A 19,192-nucleotide genomic window follows, 5' to 3' on the forward strand; every position below is an offset into this window, starting at 1 on the left:
ACTCAAAATCTGGACCACCAACTGATCCGAAATTTTCGGTGCAAGTTTATATATTAGAAATAAAGATTTCTACTCTTTCACTTTTCCAAAAATCACGTTTTATATCAAAAAGGGCAAAATAGTCAACTTTTAAGCATAATCGGAAACATGCAAATGAATCGGCTAAGTATAGACTCAAGCAACAAAAATTCCAGAGAGTTTTACCAAAATAAAAATGGTCAAAAATACTCTCTTAATACAGATCTCAAACATGCATGTACGAATCCGAATCGATAGACTACGAATAGTCGTTTTACAAGACTTCGGTTCCGATTCGTATTTATACTAAAGATTGTCGAGTTGATCATGGTAAAACACATTCTTATATTCATATAAAGCTATCTATGATGATCAAACAGATTGCATGTCATCTACATTACCATTTAATCTATTTTTCACAAAAACCATTTCTGTTGACTTTTTAGAAACAAGTTTGACTCGACAATTAGCATGCATAAAGTGGGAATCAGTGAATACCCTTTTGAGGGTTTGTTTCTCACATAAATACCAACATATTCGTGGTTTCAATTTGAGAAATGACTGAGTATAAACTCGTTTAATCAGAAAGTCAAAGTATAAGAACAATCAGTTTGACTTTTAGCAATTAACCTATGCTAGAACGAATTAAGGACTGAATTAGAAAGCTTACAAAGGTCCTAATGAAGCTAGCAAACACTTGGAGTCGGCCTTGATGTCCAGAAATGCTCCAGCGAGTCTCGAGAGTTCTTGAGATTTGAAAGAGTTCTTGATCACAATTGCAAATGCCCAAGAAATGGTCTTGTGAACTGATTTAAAAGCTGAATTCAGAGGTTACTGTTGTCCTAGCCATGCATGCATTTTTATTGGAGCAATTGGAGGTGAAAAACAGCTGTTACACACTCAAATTCAGACCCAAATAACCCATTTTCGCGAATTCTGTTACTGGTAGTCCCACGCGGCCCGCTTGGGTCTGTCCAGGCGGGTCGCCTGACCTGCTGTTCAGCCAAACAACTTTCAAACTTGACAGCTTTGGTCCCTGATCTTGTATGCGATGTTTCGGCTACTTTTCTTGACCCGTAAACCCCCAAACTTGGTTTTTAAGAACCTTGGGACATTTACCTACATGGTAATGTCCTCGGATAACTTTGCGCTCAACCGAAAAGCCATGAAATTCGACGTTGACGCTTTTAACCCCTCAAGTACGGTTTGGCCATAACTTTCTCATACGTTGACGAAACTTCACGAAATTTTAACCACATATTCTAGTGAGTATATTTTAGCTTCTCAAAGCTTCGGGTCTGCCAAAAGTTCACTCAGAGGTATAAATTCAACATGTTGACACTTTTGGCCCCTATAGTTTGTAATTCCTCACTTTTGTGCAATTTCCGCGTCGTATGTTCCATGAACCATCCGTTTAAGGTTATAAACATTATGTAGGGTTATCATAGAGTCTATTTATCCATTGTTGACACTTTGGACCCTTACGTTCCATAGTTTTCACTGTTTGTCACTTTTAGTCCCTCTAAAGTTTGTTTTCACATACCGGAACCTTATGACACGTGTCAAGACATTATTGGACGAAATTTTTCGAGGTGTTACATATAAGGAAAAGAAGGTTGATACGTTGGACCCCAATCAAAAGGAGTAAGTAGTGCGATCTAACTTTTCATAGAGAACTGATTGTGGTGCACTGTTATGTGTAGAATTTGAGGATGGATTTTGGAAGGTGTATAAGTTTGTCGAGGAGCACAATCATGAACTTGTTGAACGTCCTGATAAGCATTTTCTTCCAACTGAACGACACCTCACTCAGCTCCAGAAGCATGTTATACACAGCATGTCTAAGCTGAATTTGGGTCCTGTCAAGGCGTTTAATGTTATGAAGACTTGTTTTGGCGGTTTTGAAGACGTGGGCGCAAGCAAAGTTGAATTTAAGAACTATAAGAGGCAAATTAACTTGTTCATAGGAGAATATGATGCTGATATAGTTGTGAAACATTTGGATGAAAAAAAAACATTCCCAACCTAATTTCTCGTATGATTACATCACAGACGGAGACAATCGTTTGAAGGGTCTTTTTTGTTGTGACGATCAAGCCATACGTGGTTACCACGTGTTTGGTGATGTGATTTCGTTTGACGCCTATAATTCAACTTCTTTTGTTTTTGGCGTTTTATTAATTCACATGCATGGCGTTTTAATATTTTGCATGCAATGGCATTTTATTAGCTTACGTGCAATGGCGTTTTACTAGTTTACATTCAATGGCATTTTATTATTGTTTCATTTCTCATGGCGTTTTCATATGCAGATACTCTATGGTGTTTGTACCGTTCACTGGTATAGACAATCATCACTGCAATGTTACATTTGGTGCAGCATTGTTGGCGTCGGAAACTGCGGATACGTATATTTGGCTGTTAAGAGTTTTTCTTAAAGTTGTTGGTTCTCAACCCAAAGTTGTTGTCACTGACCAATATCCAGCGATGAAGAAGGCGATTTCTGCTCTATTTGTTGACACGAGGCATCGGTTATGCATGTGGCATGTGATGCATAAACTTTCTCTGAAGGTTGTTATGCTTTTTTTACCTTTGGTGTTTTAGTATACAATGTGTTTTAAGTTACATGGCATTTTATACCTTGTTACTATTTTTTTAATTAAGTTCTGTCTTTTGTTTTTTTTTATATATGCATGGCGTTTTCTTGTTATTTATAGGTTGGTGTTTGGCTATGCAATTCCACCAATTTTAAAGAACGTATCTGTGGTGTTGTGTGGACGGATATTCTCACACCTGAAGAGTTTGAATCAGAATGGGAAATGGTTATTGCAGAATTCAATTTAGAAGATGATGACTGGCTATCTGATATTTTTGCACTTAGGGAATCTTGGATCCCTGCATACTATAGAATGGAGCCTGTGACTGGTCTTATGCGAACGACATCCAGGTCGGAGAGCGAGAATCATTTTTTTGTCAAGTGTGCAATTCGAAAGCTACTCTTGTTGAGTTCATGACGCATTATGAGACTGCAATAGAAGCACAGCGTCACACACATCGTAAAAATGATCATGAATCTCGATACAAAAGACCCCAGTTGAAGAGTAGTTACAAAGTGTTGGAAGGGCAAGCTGTTGATATATATACAAAAAGTATTTTTTTGTGACGTTCAAGCTGAGCTTATTGGAGTTGCGGATTGCATAAATCAACGTTACGAAGGTCAGCTTGATGGGTTTGTTAAGTTTTATGTAAATGACTTCAAACAGCTTTGTACATCCTTATTTGAGGTAACTAATAGCGTTTTGGTTTTTATGGCGTTTTCTGTAAATGGCGTTTTATCATATGCAATGTGTTCTTTTCTTTTTTAGACAAACATTCTATGCATGGCGTTATAGATATATTGTTTTTGGCGTTTTTCAGGTATTGTTCCGTAAGTCTGATTGCACATGCAGTTGCTCATGCAGACGTTTTGAACAGATTGGTTTGCTATGCAGACATATATTCTATGTTTTGAGACTTATGGACATTAGGGAATTTCCAAAACAATACATTCTGAATAGATGGCGCAAAGAGCCCTCCCCAAACTGCCCTCTTGAATTCTCAATTAGTCGTGAATATATGACCGAGCTGGATCCTGATGTGAAAAGTATGATGCGAGATGTTATTTATTCAACCGAATACACTTTGAACCGTTTATCTGGTAATATAGAGGAGCTATCCTTATACAAGGATCATGTTCAATCTTATATGAAGAAAGTTCAAGATATGCAGATTGTTACTCCTCCCGCTAGTTCTAGGGATATATTTGCCGAGATAACTGGTCAATATAAAAATGACAAGAATCCGATAAGAGTCCCTGTAGATTATAAATCCAAAGGTTCTGGTTCTCGGAAGCGCCTGAAATCTAAGCAGGAGATAGTAATTGACAAAAAGAAATCAAAGTCGAAACCCGTGGCCAAAGAAAGACAGTGTCAGTATTGCATAGCCTATGGATTCTACGCATCAACATGCAAACAGGCCGTAATTAAAAGAAGATCGACAAGGTCTTCGAGAGCCAGTGAAGAGTTGTTTGGCGTTTTGTATTTTTCATTCTTACAGAACACATTCAGATGGTCTTTTGAGAGACACTGTAGAGTAGTTTGGCGTTTTTTTTTTATTTCAATGCTATAGAACACAGACATTTCTCAGTTTGGCTTTTTTTTGAATCTTTTTCTTTTTTCTATCTCTTTGTTCATAACATGCTACTTCGAAGTTAAATAACAAACAATATAAGATCGGGCAAGGAAATCAAACGCCAAAAAAAAAAAAAACAATAACACCACTAAATAAAACTTCCATAAACTTCTATTTTTGGTCGTGCTAAACTCAATAATGTTTTGCTGAACGAAATGGATAACATTGTTAATCCTCAGTCAAGAAATATGTGTAACAATGTTATCCATCCCGTTTAGCAAAACTTTATAGAGAAAAAAAAACAGAATCTCCATGAAATGGCTTTTTTGAAGTTTTGTGGTTTTTGTATATTTTGGCGTTTATATTGAGTATCTTACTCATTGCATAGCGTGAAAGTTTATTGAGAAAATTGTGTATATCAAAGAAACATGGATTTGAATCTTTGATATTTTGGTTTTTTTGGCGTTTATAAGATGAATGGTGTAGAGGAAAATATAGGTTTTTGTGGTTTTGGTTTTGGTTTGGATTTTAGTAATTCTGAGAGTTTGTTTATATATGAAGTTTTTGGCGCGTATTTTAGGCGCGATTTTTATTGCAGTAAATGCTAGTAATAAAGTTCCGTCATTTCAGTACTGTTTGTTCAGCTTTATCGGTTAAAAACAAAGTTTGGTGTTTTATATCTATGGCGTTATATTATGATGAAGTGTGGTATGTGAGTTGAGGCGGATTTTAATAGCGTGAGTTTGGCGTTTTATGTTAAGTCAAAAGACCCTTTTACCCTTAATGAAGCGCGCCAGATTAATAAAAGTGATTTTATTTACGAAAATGCCACCACGTCATCTAGTCCATAGATTGTTTTGATCTGACAATCCATAAGCGTTCTCTCCGTTCTCACACTTTTGAGTGTTTTCTCTAAATCCTGACCCTATATATATATATATACACACACACACACATACATATATATGAAAAGTGTAAAATACAATATCACTTAACGTACAATACATACCAGATGAAATTATAACAAGCGTAATTAGGTTTATAACATGCGTGATTAAGGTTTTGTGTTTTATAACGTGTGTAATTTTATCTCGTACAAATGGTACGTTAACGAATATTGTACGTTAACCCACCCCTATATATATATATATATATATATATATATATATATATATATATATATATATATATATATATATATATATATATATATATATATATATATATATGTAGGTCCATTTTTCTGAGAGGATCAACACGAAACCTATTCCTTGTTTATCACAAACACGATCACGAGTGCGGAATCCCCATGACGGTGCAAACCAAGCAGTGTAGAACAAACAAACACGATGTAACCAAAGATTCAATATCTATTGATTAAACGGATGAGAATTGACACAAACATATACACACAATGTTTGATAATAAACTCTGTAAAGTTATGCTCTCCTTCTCTTCTTGCACTCATACTGAACATAGTAGACGAATTATGCTATTTAAACATGCAGCCCAACCCATTACACTACGAAGAATGTAATGGGCCGACGAAGAACCTAAGCCTACAAAATGCTATGTGACGAAGAAGGGTCTTTGTCACACATCATTCACCATGAAGAAGGTTCTTCGTGCAGATGTTATCCCACGAAGAATAGGTTCTTCGTGGGAAGGCTGCATGACAGCAACTGTTACATCTGTTAACTGTTTGTAGCAGTTAACATATAAATACAAACAAGATGCACACATGCATTTGTTTAACATACAATATAAAGACAAACATCGTACCAAGGTAGATAGGAGGATATCTGACTTGGTCGACTCGACGGAAACATTATAGAATCGATAACAAAAGACCATACTATTACATCGTAAATAAGAACAAGTTACCGACACAATAAATGCACCAACAAACTCCCCCTTGTCTGTTGCTTGGTCTTCGATCTTTATTCTTCAATCTTCAGTGTTTTTCCGACCATGAGTTGCCGGCGTGAATCCCTTGATAGAAACAGAAACAAGTGACGCATTGAAATAGTAACGCTTGATGCACGTCCTTGTCTTCCTAGAATATGTCGTGACGAAACAGTTTGTTAATATCGGCAGCAGACATGTTAACTATCCACATCGGATCGAGCATGCGAAAGTTTTCTTGATCTCCTTTGAAAACAATAATGGCCTCGTGTGTATCGGAGTCATAACACCACAACGCCATATTTTCCAGGAAGTTTTGTTTCATCAGCATCAGTGGGATCTTGTCCATAACCTTCGTCGGCTGATAAACAAGCTTGTACCTTGCCGTGTTGGTTGACAGATCCAAAGTATACTTTATCTGCTGATGCATAGGAAATTGTGGCTTGTATAATTCATATTTCCAGCCTATCCTTTTATTTATCTTCAACTTGCATGCAAACAACGTTGTTCCTTCATACTTTGAACGATTAATCAGCTCCAGCTTTGTTAATGCGGCAACATCATAGAACGGTAAAGATAGAATGCTCAGCAAAGATCTGAAATACTGAATGTCATGTTCACGTTTCACTGCCATGCAAAGGATTTCTTTTACGAACATCCAGCTGAGTATTTTCCCGTGCGACTTTTCTTTCTCGTATTTCAAATAATCGACTTGAGCTTCAGAAGGTGTAGACTTTGCAACCTTGGAAAGGAACTGTTTTCTCCATTCTTCGAACAAGTCAGTTGAATTATCTGTAGAATCACGATTCTTCAACTGTTCGTCGATATCGTCCAAATTCTCTTTCAACCAAACTTCATCGAAAGGATTGAACTCGGTTCCGTCTTCTCGCACATAAGTAGACTTGCTGTCATTTCCTTCAAATACAATTTCGTCAAGATTATCTAAGTCTGCTGTTTCGGGTTCACTGGGGATCCGATCAATAGTAGCATCTTCTACTACTTTCATTTCATAAAGCACTAAAATTTGTTCATTCGAGAAGTGAGCAACTAATTCTCCTTCTTCCAGTTCTTCACCAGACACTAGATGTACTCCCTGAAGTGTAATGTCAGCAGAACCAAGAACTGTAGCCTTACCAGCCGAAGAGCTTTCAACATAATAGCTACTTTCTAGCTGTTTCATTTATTCTTGAGCGCCACCAGAGGTTCCTTGTGTAGACACTATCTGTTGAGGCTTGTAAACCATGATATGAGAAGACTCAGAGGCCCCTGGTTGTTGAGATGATGCTGACGTGTCGGGATTTCCAGGGTCTTCTTTGTCTTGGTCACGCTTGCGCAAAATCTCCAGCTGTTTACACCTTTCAGACCATAAGATGTTGACGTGCTTTGTGCTAAGCTCAACATTATCTTTAATCGTTTTGAAGACTTCAGTTAGTGTGGTGTTTCTAGAATTATACCACTCCCTCATGTCGTCATGCTTTGCTTTGAGTGCATCAGCCACTCATTGAACCTCGGTACTACTTTCTTTCAAACGATTCATTTCAATCCCACGAGTATTGTCAGCTGCACGCATCTGCACCTATTGGGATTGAACCCTACCAAAGGAATAGATAATTAAAGCCAAAACTGGATAAAAGCAATGGATCCAAAATAAGCAGATGTTATGCATACAAATCTCTCCCCTTGAAAGTGATTTCAACATCTGCTGACCTCCTATCTACTGATCATACAAACTACTGACCTACAACTGCTGATCAAGTCAAAGACTGATGAAGAACTAAAGCCCTGCTGACCAATCTACTGCCTTGAGTCAAGCACTGCTGATCATGACAAGTACTGCTGGGTTCACAGCAGTGGAAGGATGCAGCAGTGGTTTTATTTACTTTATGTAATGAATTGTAATATCAGTAGTTAGCACAGCAGAGGTTGTTTAGATCAGAGGTTAGAGTTTGTTAGGAGGTTAGATGTCACTTTCATGGTGACGTCAGCTTAGATGCTTCAGTGGATTGCTCGTGCCTATAAATAGAACAGTGCTTTGTACTGTTCTATTAGCTCTTTCACTATCTTCTTCATGCACGAACAAATACTGTGAGCTCAGGCTGAGGGGGAGTTTGTTGCATACTTGCAAAATTGTAATCGTTGTTTGAAAATAAATTCAATCATTCGGTTCAATGTTAAACTTGTATGTTAAAAGCATTTCTCCTGTTTGATTGTGAAAAGTTTGCTTCCATCTAAATTCCGCTGCACAACTCATTCATCTTCATCTTTATTCAAACGTAAAACACAATCAAAATCAAACTCAGATACTAATAATTGGTATCAGAGCTTGGACAGTCAAATTTGATTTAACAATCATTTTGACATAAATAGTTCAGCTCGCAATCGTTGATACTGATAGTTTGTTCGTTTTGTTAAAAAACAGAGCAAGGTTTAATCACCATTAAAGTTGATTAATCAGTGCCTGTAAAACAACCAGGATGACGTCACAATCACAAGAAGATAAAAATAACATTGGCTCTCTTTTCAAACCACCCATGCTTAAACGTAATGAATACAACATCTGGGAGAGAAGGATGGGTCACATCCTTGCTCAACAGAATACTGGATGTTGGAGGTCTGTTGTTTTTGGTCCTCATGTTCCTATGGTGCCAAGTGCTGAGGATGCTAAGAAGTTCGTACCTAAACCAACTGAAAACTATACTGAAACTGACTTTCAAAAGTTCGAACTCGATGCCAAAGCATTTAGCATCTGCATTACCCAATGAAATCTATGCTGGACTGTTACATTGTAACAGTGCCAAAGAATTATGGGATGCATTGAAGGAATAATTTGGGGGAACGGAAGAGGTTATTGAAAACAACAGGGAAATTTTGAATCAGCAGTATGAAACATTTTGTCACATCAAGGGTGAATCATTAACCCAACAGTTTGAACGTTTTAGCTGTCTCATTAGTGAACTAAGGCTTGTTAAAGTCAATTTCCAAATGCAACTCAAAATAGCAGGTTTCTTAGATCACTACCTGAAAAATGGGACACAATTGCTTTTGTCACTAGAAATTCAGCTGAGTTCAAAGATCTGACCCTGACCCAACTCCATGGTAGACTCCTGACTTATGAAAGGGAGTTAAACCAGAAAAGGAAGTTGCAAGAGTCTGGTATAGTTGCTGATGATTATTCATTTGGCAGCACAACTCTTTTTGGCCAGGAAGAATCTGGTAGCAGTAGTAAGGATCAGAGTTATGATTATTTTATTGACATAACTGCTGGTGGAAATTTTAACAACTCTGATTCTCACTCTTCAAATTATGCTTTCACTACAAACTGTGAAAACCAGATGTCAGATAACTTGTGCTTTGAACTCAATGATTTGCAACATTTTGATCCCACTGACTTAGAAGAGATGGACATTTTGCATCAATTGGCTTTGCTTAGTGTTAGAACAAGCAAATTCTACAAAAGAACAGGGAGAAAATTCCCAGGGCTTCATGGGAATTTAAAGATGGGGTTGGATAAATCAAAACTGAAATGTTACAAGTGCAATAGGCTAGGTTATTTTGCTAGGGAATGCAGCAGTCAAACCACTGGTCCAATAATAACTCATCCCAGCTCAAACCCTAGACCACAACATCAAAGCACTGTGCAATATACCCAATATACCCCTGCAGCACATGTTAACACTGCTCACTATGCTGCAACCCTTGTGCCTGTGCATTATGTTCAAACTACTGTTCCACAAATTCAGTATATTCAAGCCCCTGTCCCTCAGGCACAAGTGCAACCTGCTGCACCTTAACAAGCTGCTCCAACAGTTGTACAACCAGATCAACAAAGTTTCTTTACCCAGGGCTTTGTTGACTAGAGTAGCATGCCTGATGAGCTTGATGATGAAAATTTTGCACTCTATGCTTCTAATGATAATTTTAATGATGAATTTTGTTTGATGGCATTAGAGTCAATACCAGAAGGGGTTGAGACTGAAGGTGAACAGCTAAGTGCTGAAACAGTGGATGAAGTTGCTGAAGCAGTGGTTACTGCAGTTGCTGGTGAACTACTGCTGGGAGAAAATTCAAAAACCCTGATTGAACCACTGTCTGACCCCTGGTCCAAAGAAGACAAAGAGAAAGAGGAAAAGAAGAAAGCTGGTGAGGAAGAAGTTAGAGCTGATGGAGAAGGTGATCATCAATGTGATTGTGCCATGATGGCTGCTGCCAAGGTAACACCTCAAGTTCTTGAAAAACTGTATTCAGACAAATGTATTATTGCATTTGCTAACATTAAAGAGGTAAATGAAAACCTTAGGGATAAAGTCTTGTCTGATGAAGTCAAATTTGAAAAGTCATTAAAAGAACTTAGAAACAAATTGGCTGAAAAAGATAAAGAGATCAGCAGTCTCAAAGAAGAGCAGAGCATAACAAAAACTCAACTCCAAACTATGGTAGAAAAATACCAAGTTTGCAAAAAGGAGTTGGAGCCCACCCAGATCACCTGTGAGAGATGGGTGGAATCTTGTAAAGGTTATGAGGTTATGCTTGCAAAACAGCTTGAAAGCAATGTCAAGTTTGGTATAGGACATAGAAAATATGATGATCTTGTAAACACTGCTGAAAAACAAGCTGGTTCAACTGAAATAATACCAACCAACAAGAATGGCCAAGAGGTTAAATAACTGACAAACTTGGTAACAAAGTTACTCTGGAAAGATCTGTGGGATCCTCAACTTTTGAGGAGATTGAGAAATATCAATTTAAACCCACATGGTCTGATGAGTGTGGCATCCTGGAAAACTTCAAACCAATGGATTTCACAACCACTGATGGTGTAAAAGCTCCAAAAGCAAAGTTCATTCCTATCAAAGATATCCCAACAGAGGTTCAAAACTCTGTTGCTAAGGAATCTGAGAAAAGGAAGAAAAGAGAAAAGATTAAAAACTTGTTTTTTTGATTTTTGTGAAAAGAGGAATCATCTAACAAAAGACTGTTTTCATCTAAAAGCATATGATCTAAACAAAACAAGTAACATTGTACCTGCTGAAAGCTGCACCATCTGTGGTAAAGATAACCACAAAACTCAAAAATGTGTGTATCTCAAGAACTTTGATATAAAAAAGAATGAATACACTGCAAAAACATCTTTGAGTCCATCAACATCATCAGTCAAATTCACAAAGAAGCAACCATTGTTTGTGCCAGTCCAAACAGCTGTCACAAAACAGCTGAACCAAACATCTGTTCAAAGAGATGTTCAAGTGACTGATGCACCCCTGCCAATCAATTCAAGAGAGGTAAGGGACAACCATCATACCAAAGGATCCCACATGTTTATGAGGCTTACAAACGGCCCTCTAAACCAAGAGTGAACAGGCATCCTTTTGGTTATCAACAGGTGATTGGCCAAGACCCACAACAGTGGTTAGAGAAAAACATTCCCAAAAATGTTCAAACCCCTGAGCTAACCACTGTCCATGCATCTGCCACCATCCCAGACACTGTTGAGACCCCATCCAAAGCCTTATTGGCTTTGGAGACCTTAATGAGCTAATCCTTTTACTTCATGTGCAGGGAGCTTCTGCATGCTTAGATAGTCTTTGGTATGTAGATAGTGGAGGCTCCATGCACATGACAGGATGTAAAGCCCTTCATCAAGACTTCAAAATTCATGGAGGGGGTTATATATCCTTTGGTAATAATAGTAAAGGGAAAGTTAGGGGGTCTGGTATAGTGAAATCTGGTAATGTAAAATTTGAAAATGTCAATCTTATAGACAATCTAAAATTCAACCTCCTGAGTGTTTCCCAAATGAGTGATAAGGGGTATGGATCATTCTTCACAAAGGAGGGTTGTAGGATTGTTGGACCAGAAATGGTTGAAAAGATTGAAGCAATAATAAAAAATGGTAAAACTAAACTTGTTGCTCAAAGAAGTGGCAATGTTTATGTTGTTGATATGTCAAAAGAGTGTCCCAGAACTGATGCCTGCCTGTTCTCAGCTGCATCAAACAAAGAGACAGAACTATGGCATAGAAGATTGGGGCACACAAATCTTAAGACAATCACTACCATTTCAAAACAGGGGCTGGTAAGGGGTTTACCTCAAAAACTGTTCACCTGTCCTGAGCATTGTGTTTCCTGCCTAAAAGGAAAACAACATAAAAGATCCTACAAATCCATTGATGAGTCCAAAACAACCAAATGTTTGCAAATGCTTCATATGGATTTGTTTGGCCCAGTGAAAGTCATGAGTCTTAGGAAAAAGAGATACTGTTTGGTTATTGTTGATGACTTCTCTAGGTTTACATGGACTTACTTTTTACACTCAAAAGATGAGACTGCAGGCATTCTGCAAGACTTTGTGAAACAGGTTGAAAAGCAGTTTGACCTTCCAGTAAAAATCTTCAGAAAGTGACAATGGCACAGAGTTCAGGAACAAGGAGTTGGATGATTTCTGTGTGTCAAAAGGAATTGTGAGGCAATACAGCATTCCAAGGACACCAGAACAAAATGGTGTTGTTGAAAGAAAGAACAGAACTTTGATTGAGGCTGCCAGAACCATGCTTGCAGATTCAGGTTTGCCATTAACTTTTTAGGTAGAGGCAGTAAACACTGCCTGCTATGTTCAAAACAGAGGTTTAATCAACCCTAGGCATCAAAAGACTGCTTATGAACTGTTGTATAAAATAAAGCCATTAATCTCATATTTCAAAGTTTTTGGCTGCCCATGCTTCATTTTAAACTTCAAAGATTCTATTTCAAAGTTTGCAGCCAAAATTGATTGTGCGTATCACCTGGGACACTCAACCACTACTAAGGCCTACAAAGTCTTTAACACAAGGACCAAAACAGTGGAAGAGACTTTGAATGTAAAGTTCAATGAACTTTCATCACTGAAAATCCCAGCAAATCTTGCAGAATTGTTTGATCTTGATAAGTTCACTTTTGAAAATACTACTGTCAAGACTAACAGTGCAGGTCCATCAGAGAATTCATCACCAGACTATGGGTATGAGATCATCACTCCTCAACAAAAGTCTGCCACAATGGGAAGAGCAGCAGATGTCCAAAACAGCTGTCAAAGCTCAACCACTGCTACCTCAACAGTTGTTGACCAAAGTAGCCCCTTAACCACTGCTTCCACATCATCAAGCACTGTTGATAAAAGTCCTCAAACAGTGGATCAAAGTCAGCATGTGTCCACACCTTTACCCCCTATGCCACCACCTTTTGAAGCCACTGCTGGGTCATCAAAGTCACTAGCAGTGGTTGGCTCAGATGATACATATCTGCAGCCTTTACCACTCAATGCCATTATTCCATACCAAGGAGAACTCATCTTCCTGAAATCTCATCCACCAGATCAAATTATTGGCAACATCAATGAAGGGGTGCTCACAAGAAGTCAATCCCAAAATATTTGTCTTTTTGCTGGTTTTCTATCACTCCATCTGCCAGTCAAGTACCAAGAGGCGCTGAAAGACAACAGCTGGGTAGAAGCCATGCAAGAGGAGCTCCAACAGTTTAGAAGACAACAAGTATGGGAGCTTGCTCCATTGCCAGAGGGTGTAAGTCCTATTGGCACAAAATGGGTCTTCAAAAATAAAACTGATGAAAGGGGTATTGTTGTCAAGAATAAAGCCAGGCTTGTGGTTCAAGGTTTCAGACAAGAAGAGGGCATTGACTATGATGAAACTTTTGCCCCTGTTGCAAGACTTGAAGCAATCAGACTATTTTTGGCCTTTGCTGTCAACCACAACATCAAGGTGTACCAAATGGACACTAAATGTGCATTTCTCTATGGTAAGATTCAAGAAAAGGTATATGTTTGTCAACCTCCAGGTTTTGAGGATCCATTTAATCCAGATCATGTCTACAAGCTAAATAAAGCTTTGTATGGCCTGAAACAAGCACCAAGAGCCTGGTATGAAACTCTGTCCACCTTTCTACTTTCCATTGGGTTCACAAGAGGAAGAATAGATAAAACATTGTTTTTAAAATGGAGAGGAAAGGATTTGATGATTGTCCAAATTTATGTGGATGACATCATTATTGGAAGCACATGTAATAAAATGTGTGAAGAGTTCAGGCAACTCATGACAGCTGAGTTTGAAATGAGTGCAATGGGTGAACTCCAGTGCTTTCTTGGTATCCAAGTAAGGCAGCTGCAAAATAGCACTTTCATCCATTAAGGCAAATATGCCAAAGAACTTTTAAAGAAATTTGACATGGATGATTGTAAGCCATGCAGTACACCCATTGCAACCAATAAACTAGTCATGTCTGATGAAAAGGATGATTTGGTTGATCAGACCTTATATAGAAGCATGATTGGGTCTTTATTGTACCTAACTGCATCTAGGCCAGATATCATGTTTGCAACATGTGTCTGTGCAAGATCCCAATCAGCCCCTAGAAAGTCAAACCTTATTGCTGTAAAAAGGATTTCAGATACCTAAAAGGTGCTCCCACACTTGGTATTTGGTATCCAGCTGATGGTAAAATTGAGCTTTCAAGTTTCTCAAATAGTGACTTTGCTGGATGTGACAAGACAAAGAAGTCCACTTCAGGAGGGTGCCAATTCCTAGGCAATTGCTTAGTGTCTGGGCAAAGCAAAAAGCAAGCAGCTGTTTCCACATCGACAGTTGAGGCAGAATATATAGCTGCTGCAAGCTGTACAGCCCAACTGCTCTGGCTTCAAAATCAGTTGCTGGATTTTGGTATCACTGCCTTGAAGACACCACTCATGTTGGACAGCCTGGCAGCAGAAAATATCATCAAAAATCCAGTTTCTCATTCAACCACCAAACACATCGACATCAAGACATCACTTTGTGAGGGATTGCTATGAAAAAGGTTTGATTTCTCTGCATCATGTTCCAACTAAGGATCAACTGGCAGATGTGCTGACCAAAGCATTAGACACATCCACCTTTGAAAGCTTGATATCTAGGATTGGCATGCTAAACATGGAATAACAGGCAAAATCCTGTTTTTCTATGAATAAAAGCATTAAAATGTTTTCAGAAATCAAAAACCCATCCTTAAAAATAGCTAAAAATGAATTTTTCATTAAATCCTTAAAAGTCTGCCATAACCACTGATGAGTTCAAAAGTCTGTTCTACTTCAAAAGTCTGTCCACTGCTAAAAGTCATCCCCTGTTCCCATATTCCTTGATAAGCACTATTGTTCAAAATCAGTGTTGTATCCACTGATGTGCTATCCACTGATAGTAAAAATCATCGACTGTCCTCATTACCGTTGCAACCACTGCCTTCATCAGTAGTTTTCATAAAAGTACTGTCCTTCGCTTCATCAGGGGATGGCACGTGGACAGTACATAGTGGTCAGACCTTTTGTAACCGCTACCATGTCAACATTCACTTTTCCTCCATAAAACCCCCCTTTAAAAATCCCAAACAGGATTTTACTGTCGAATTGAATTCATAAAAATTCTCTTCTCAAAGCAGTTTTCATCTCATTCTCTCAAATTCCTTCACAACCTTCTTTGATTGTCTTCTTCAAAATGACTAAATCGAAGCCCTCCGCAAAATCCTCTTCAAAATCATCTTCCAAAGAAGCCTCTCAAAAGGCTAAACCTATCGAAATCCCACATAAAACATCTCACAATCTTCTGGGTCTTCTCACAAAACCCGGCACCACCGATGCTTTCGACTCTATCATTGATATCATCTCTGCATCAAAGTACAAAACTTTGTGGATAGCAGATGCACCAATTTATTTGACGACCCAAAGAGAGTTTTGGAAAAAATGCAACCCTTGAAAAACAAGGTGAGACTGTCACTACCATTAACTCTTCTCTAAAGGGTAAAGCTGTCAAAATCACACCACAATCCATCTCGGAAGTCTTTGAACTCAATGATCAGGAAGGTAAAAAATCTTTTCCAAAAAATGAGTTAAAAATTGACTTCATTGAAAGAGGGTATGCAGACACAATGATGAAGAGGGATACCTTACAAAAAAGTTTCTTCCCTCCTGCAACAAGATTTTTATTTCATGCCCTCCTAATGTGTGTTTCAAATAAAACCACTGCTTTTAATGAAATACCATTAAAGATTCAAAATCTGGGATATGCTATTCTTCAAAAAGAAGATTTTAATTATTCCCAGGAATCTTTAATGATCTGGTTAAAAATGTTAAAACAAAATCATTCTTACTGTTTCCAAGATTTCTAAGTTATTATTTTGAAAAGAAATTCAGTAAGGATGATATTTTTGCAATAAACCAAGGTGACTATCTTCAAATGCACAGCTTAACTGCTGAAACTTTTACTAGAATGTCAACACCTTGCAAAACACAAGCAGAGGTGCCTGAGCAGAATTTAGCAGCTACCACTGCTCCTCAGGTATCTGCTGCTGAGCCACTGCTCAAGGTGATCAAAGTGGCAGAACAACTGCTTTGAAACCCACACCTACAATTCCCAAAAGGCCAAAACAAAAGAAAATTCAAAAACCCCCAAACCTACCAAAAAGGCAACTCTGGAGGATGAGATACCAGATCAACTGCCAGTGACAGCACAAAAGTCACAAGAAACCACTGCTGCTACTTCCTCACAGCAGTTGGTAGAAATATCTCAACCCATGGCTGAAACTCCTCCTGCTTCTTCTCAAAAAGAACAGGTTGTACAAATAGGGACACCACAATATGATGCTCTGGAATCACTTGCTTCCATCATCCACAGCCCAATGCCCGGGGCAAATTCTCTTTCTACACCTACCCTCACATCCACAATTCCACCAAATACAAAGATTCTGTTGGATGCAATTGATTTGAACCAGGCACAAACCTGTCCTTCTCAATCACCTGTTCATGAGAATATGCCTCAACAAATAACTGGGCCTGATGTATCAATCCTTGCTAACCCACCAACACAACCTGAGGAGGTTACACCTCTTGAGTTACAGGTAACTCTTGGTGGTAATCCAAGTGAAGCAGCCACTACAAGTGTCGAACCCACTAGTATACACCTTGGACAGTGGTTACATCAATAAGACTTCCTTGGAGGCAATTCCTTCCATAGCACCGCTGACATCCACCAGTGGATTCGTTTTGACCACTGGCAACATCAAAAGGTTGTCAAGTGTTGAAGGAAGAAGACCCCAGTACCAAGAAAAAGGGGCATCAGTGGTTAATGTTTGGAGTACACTCCCTATGTCAACCACTGATAAAATCACTGCTAGTGGGAAATCAGATGATCCCATTAAATTGGGTGATGGTTTAAAGTACTAGGAATTGACGGCCAGAGTCGAAAAACTAGGTACTTCTGCTGTAGAAATCAAAGAAATGCTGCATCATTTGTTGACAGTACAAAAGGTGCAATCCACTGTTGTTCCACCTCAAGCACCTGCTCCACCACAAGCACCTGCTACAAATGAGCTATGGAACCTCTTTCAACCTTTTCTCCAACAACAAAAACAAATGGCTGATCAGCAACATGAGATACATGTACAAAAGTTGAGAAACACCATGGAGTCTAGGTTCAAGAACACACAAGCAGATATTAGGGCACTCAAGGCCCACATATTGAAAACCACTGGCACTGCTCCTCCAACTGTTCTATTTATTGATCAACTGCCCCCAGATAATGCCAAAAAGGGGGAGAAAATTCAGGAGTGGAAAAAGAAGGGTATAGATGATGGGTTGTATGTTGAACCTGAAAAGGATGCTATGACCAGAAACATTCCCTTGCCAGATGGTAGTGAAAAGGTTGATGTTACCCAAAATGCACTTGATGAAGCTGTAGCAAGTGTAAAAAGGGACAGAGCGGCAAAGGATATGTCAAGGTGGAATGAGGAGAAAAGAGCTTACATGGAGCTGAATGCGCAGGGGTGTTCTGGGCTAAAGGATGCTCAAAATCCTGTGCCAAAAAGAAATCCTACTAGAAAAGTAAGGGAACCCAAGTCCACACCATCCAGATTCACAAAGCATACTCCAAAACCACTGTCCAAAAGCACCCAACATCAAACCTCCACCCAAACAGTTGTTGTAACTCCTGCTGTATCAACATCTGCTGGTACTCTAGTTGTTTCAACATATGCTATCACTTCAACACACACCACTTCAACACACACCACAACCACTGCCTTACCACCATCACCACCAAAAAACAACATCACCACCATCTCCTCCTGCAACATCTGTTGTAATGACAACAGTGGTTGAAACACCAGTTGTTTCAACAACTGTTAGTCAATCACAAACCACTGTCACTCAATTCACCACCACTGATCCACCCAAAACATCACTTGTCACAATTCCAAAACCCATTCCTCTCTCTTTAGTTCAAATCCAAAAGCCATTACCTCCTGCAGGTATTCAATTTCCTCTGGAACTCATAGCAGTTAGAGAAGAAATCAAATCGTTCTATTATGAGGATGACCCTGCTAAAAGGAGTTTGCCATCAGTTGAAGGATATCCCAGGCCTAACAATATTGATGAATATTTGGAAATCAAGGCTAAGCAAGCAGAGGATATCTCAAAAAGAAATACATAAGGGAAATCTGATGGAGAAATTCAGTAGAACTATCAATACTTGCTTAGACAAGTCAGATCCCTAGAGCAATTTGCAAAAAATGTGTGTCAACAAATCTCAGAGAGAGCAGATGAAACTCTGAGAAAAGACAACACTGAAAGCATCATGGCTACCAAGAAGTACAAGGGGGAGAAACACATGTACAAAGACTGGACCATTCCTGAGCTTAAAAGTGAGGCAGCCAGGATTCAAGAAATGATCAAGAATAAGGTCAAGCATACTCCTCCTGAAAAATTCAAAAAGAATATTGCTGACAAAGCTTTAGAGTTGAAGAAAATGAAAGAGGAGCTGGTAGCAGCTGACTATGGGTCAAAGAATTCTGTGTCAAAGTGGAGAGAAGACAGGGTCAGGGCCACCTACAAAAGGTTGGAGGAACTTAGAAAGAAAGATCCAAAAGTTCCACAGAAACCTGACTATTCCAAAGCAGAGGTCTCAACAAGACCGCCAAAGCTGCAAGTCAAAAGAACCACTGCTTCAGCTGGTGCTGCCATATACAAAAGAAGGAATCAAAACCAATTGGGTGCTGAAGCAATCCAAGAATTAATGGCTGGTGATGACCTT

At 38.7% G+C, this 19,192-nt stretch overlaps 1 protein-coding gene across 1 annotated transcript; it reads left to right on the forward strand.

Annotated features, from left to right (window-relative positions):
* The first annotated feature begins 1,855 nt into the window (after positions 1-1,855).
* On the forward strand, positions 1,856-4,153 carry LOC110888882 (protein FAR1-RELATED SEQUENCE 2-like). The gene is made up of 6 exons (XM_035982239.1): positions 1,856-1,965; positions 2,331-2,589; positions 2,736-2,943; positions 3,190-3,302; positions 3,436-4,058; positions 4,114-4,153. Exons 1-6 carry the CDS (start codon positions 1,856-1,858, stop codon positions 4,151-4,153), a joined length of 1,353 nt encoding a protein of 450 aa, XP_035838132.1.
* Positions 4,154-19,192: the final 15,039 nt, after the last annotated feature.

Source organism: Helianthus annuus, chromosome 13, assembly GCF_002127325.2.
Source record: "Helianthus annuus cultivar XRQ/B chromosome 13, HanXRQr2.0-SUNRISE, whole genome shotgun sequence".
NCBI lineage: Eukaryota > Viridiplantae > Streptophyta > Magnoliopsida > Asterales > Asteraceae > Helianthus > Helianthus annuus.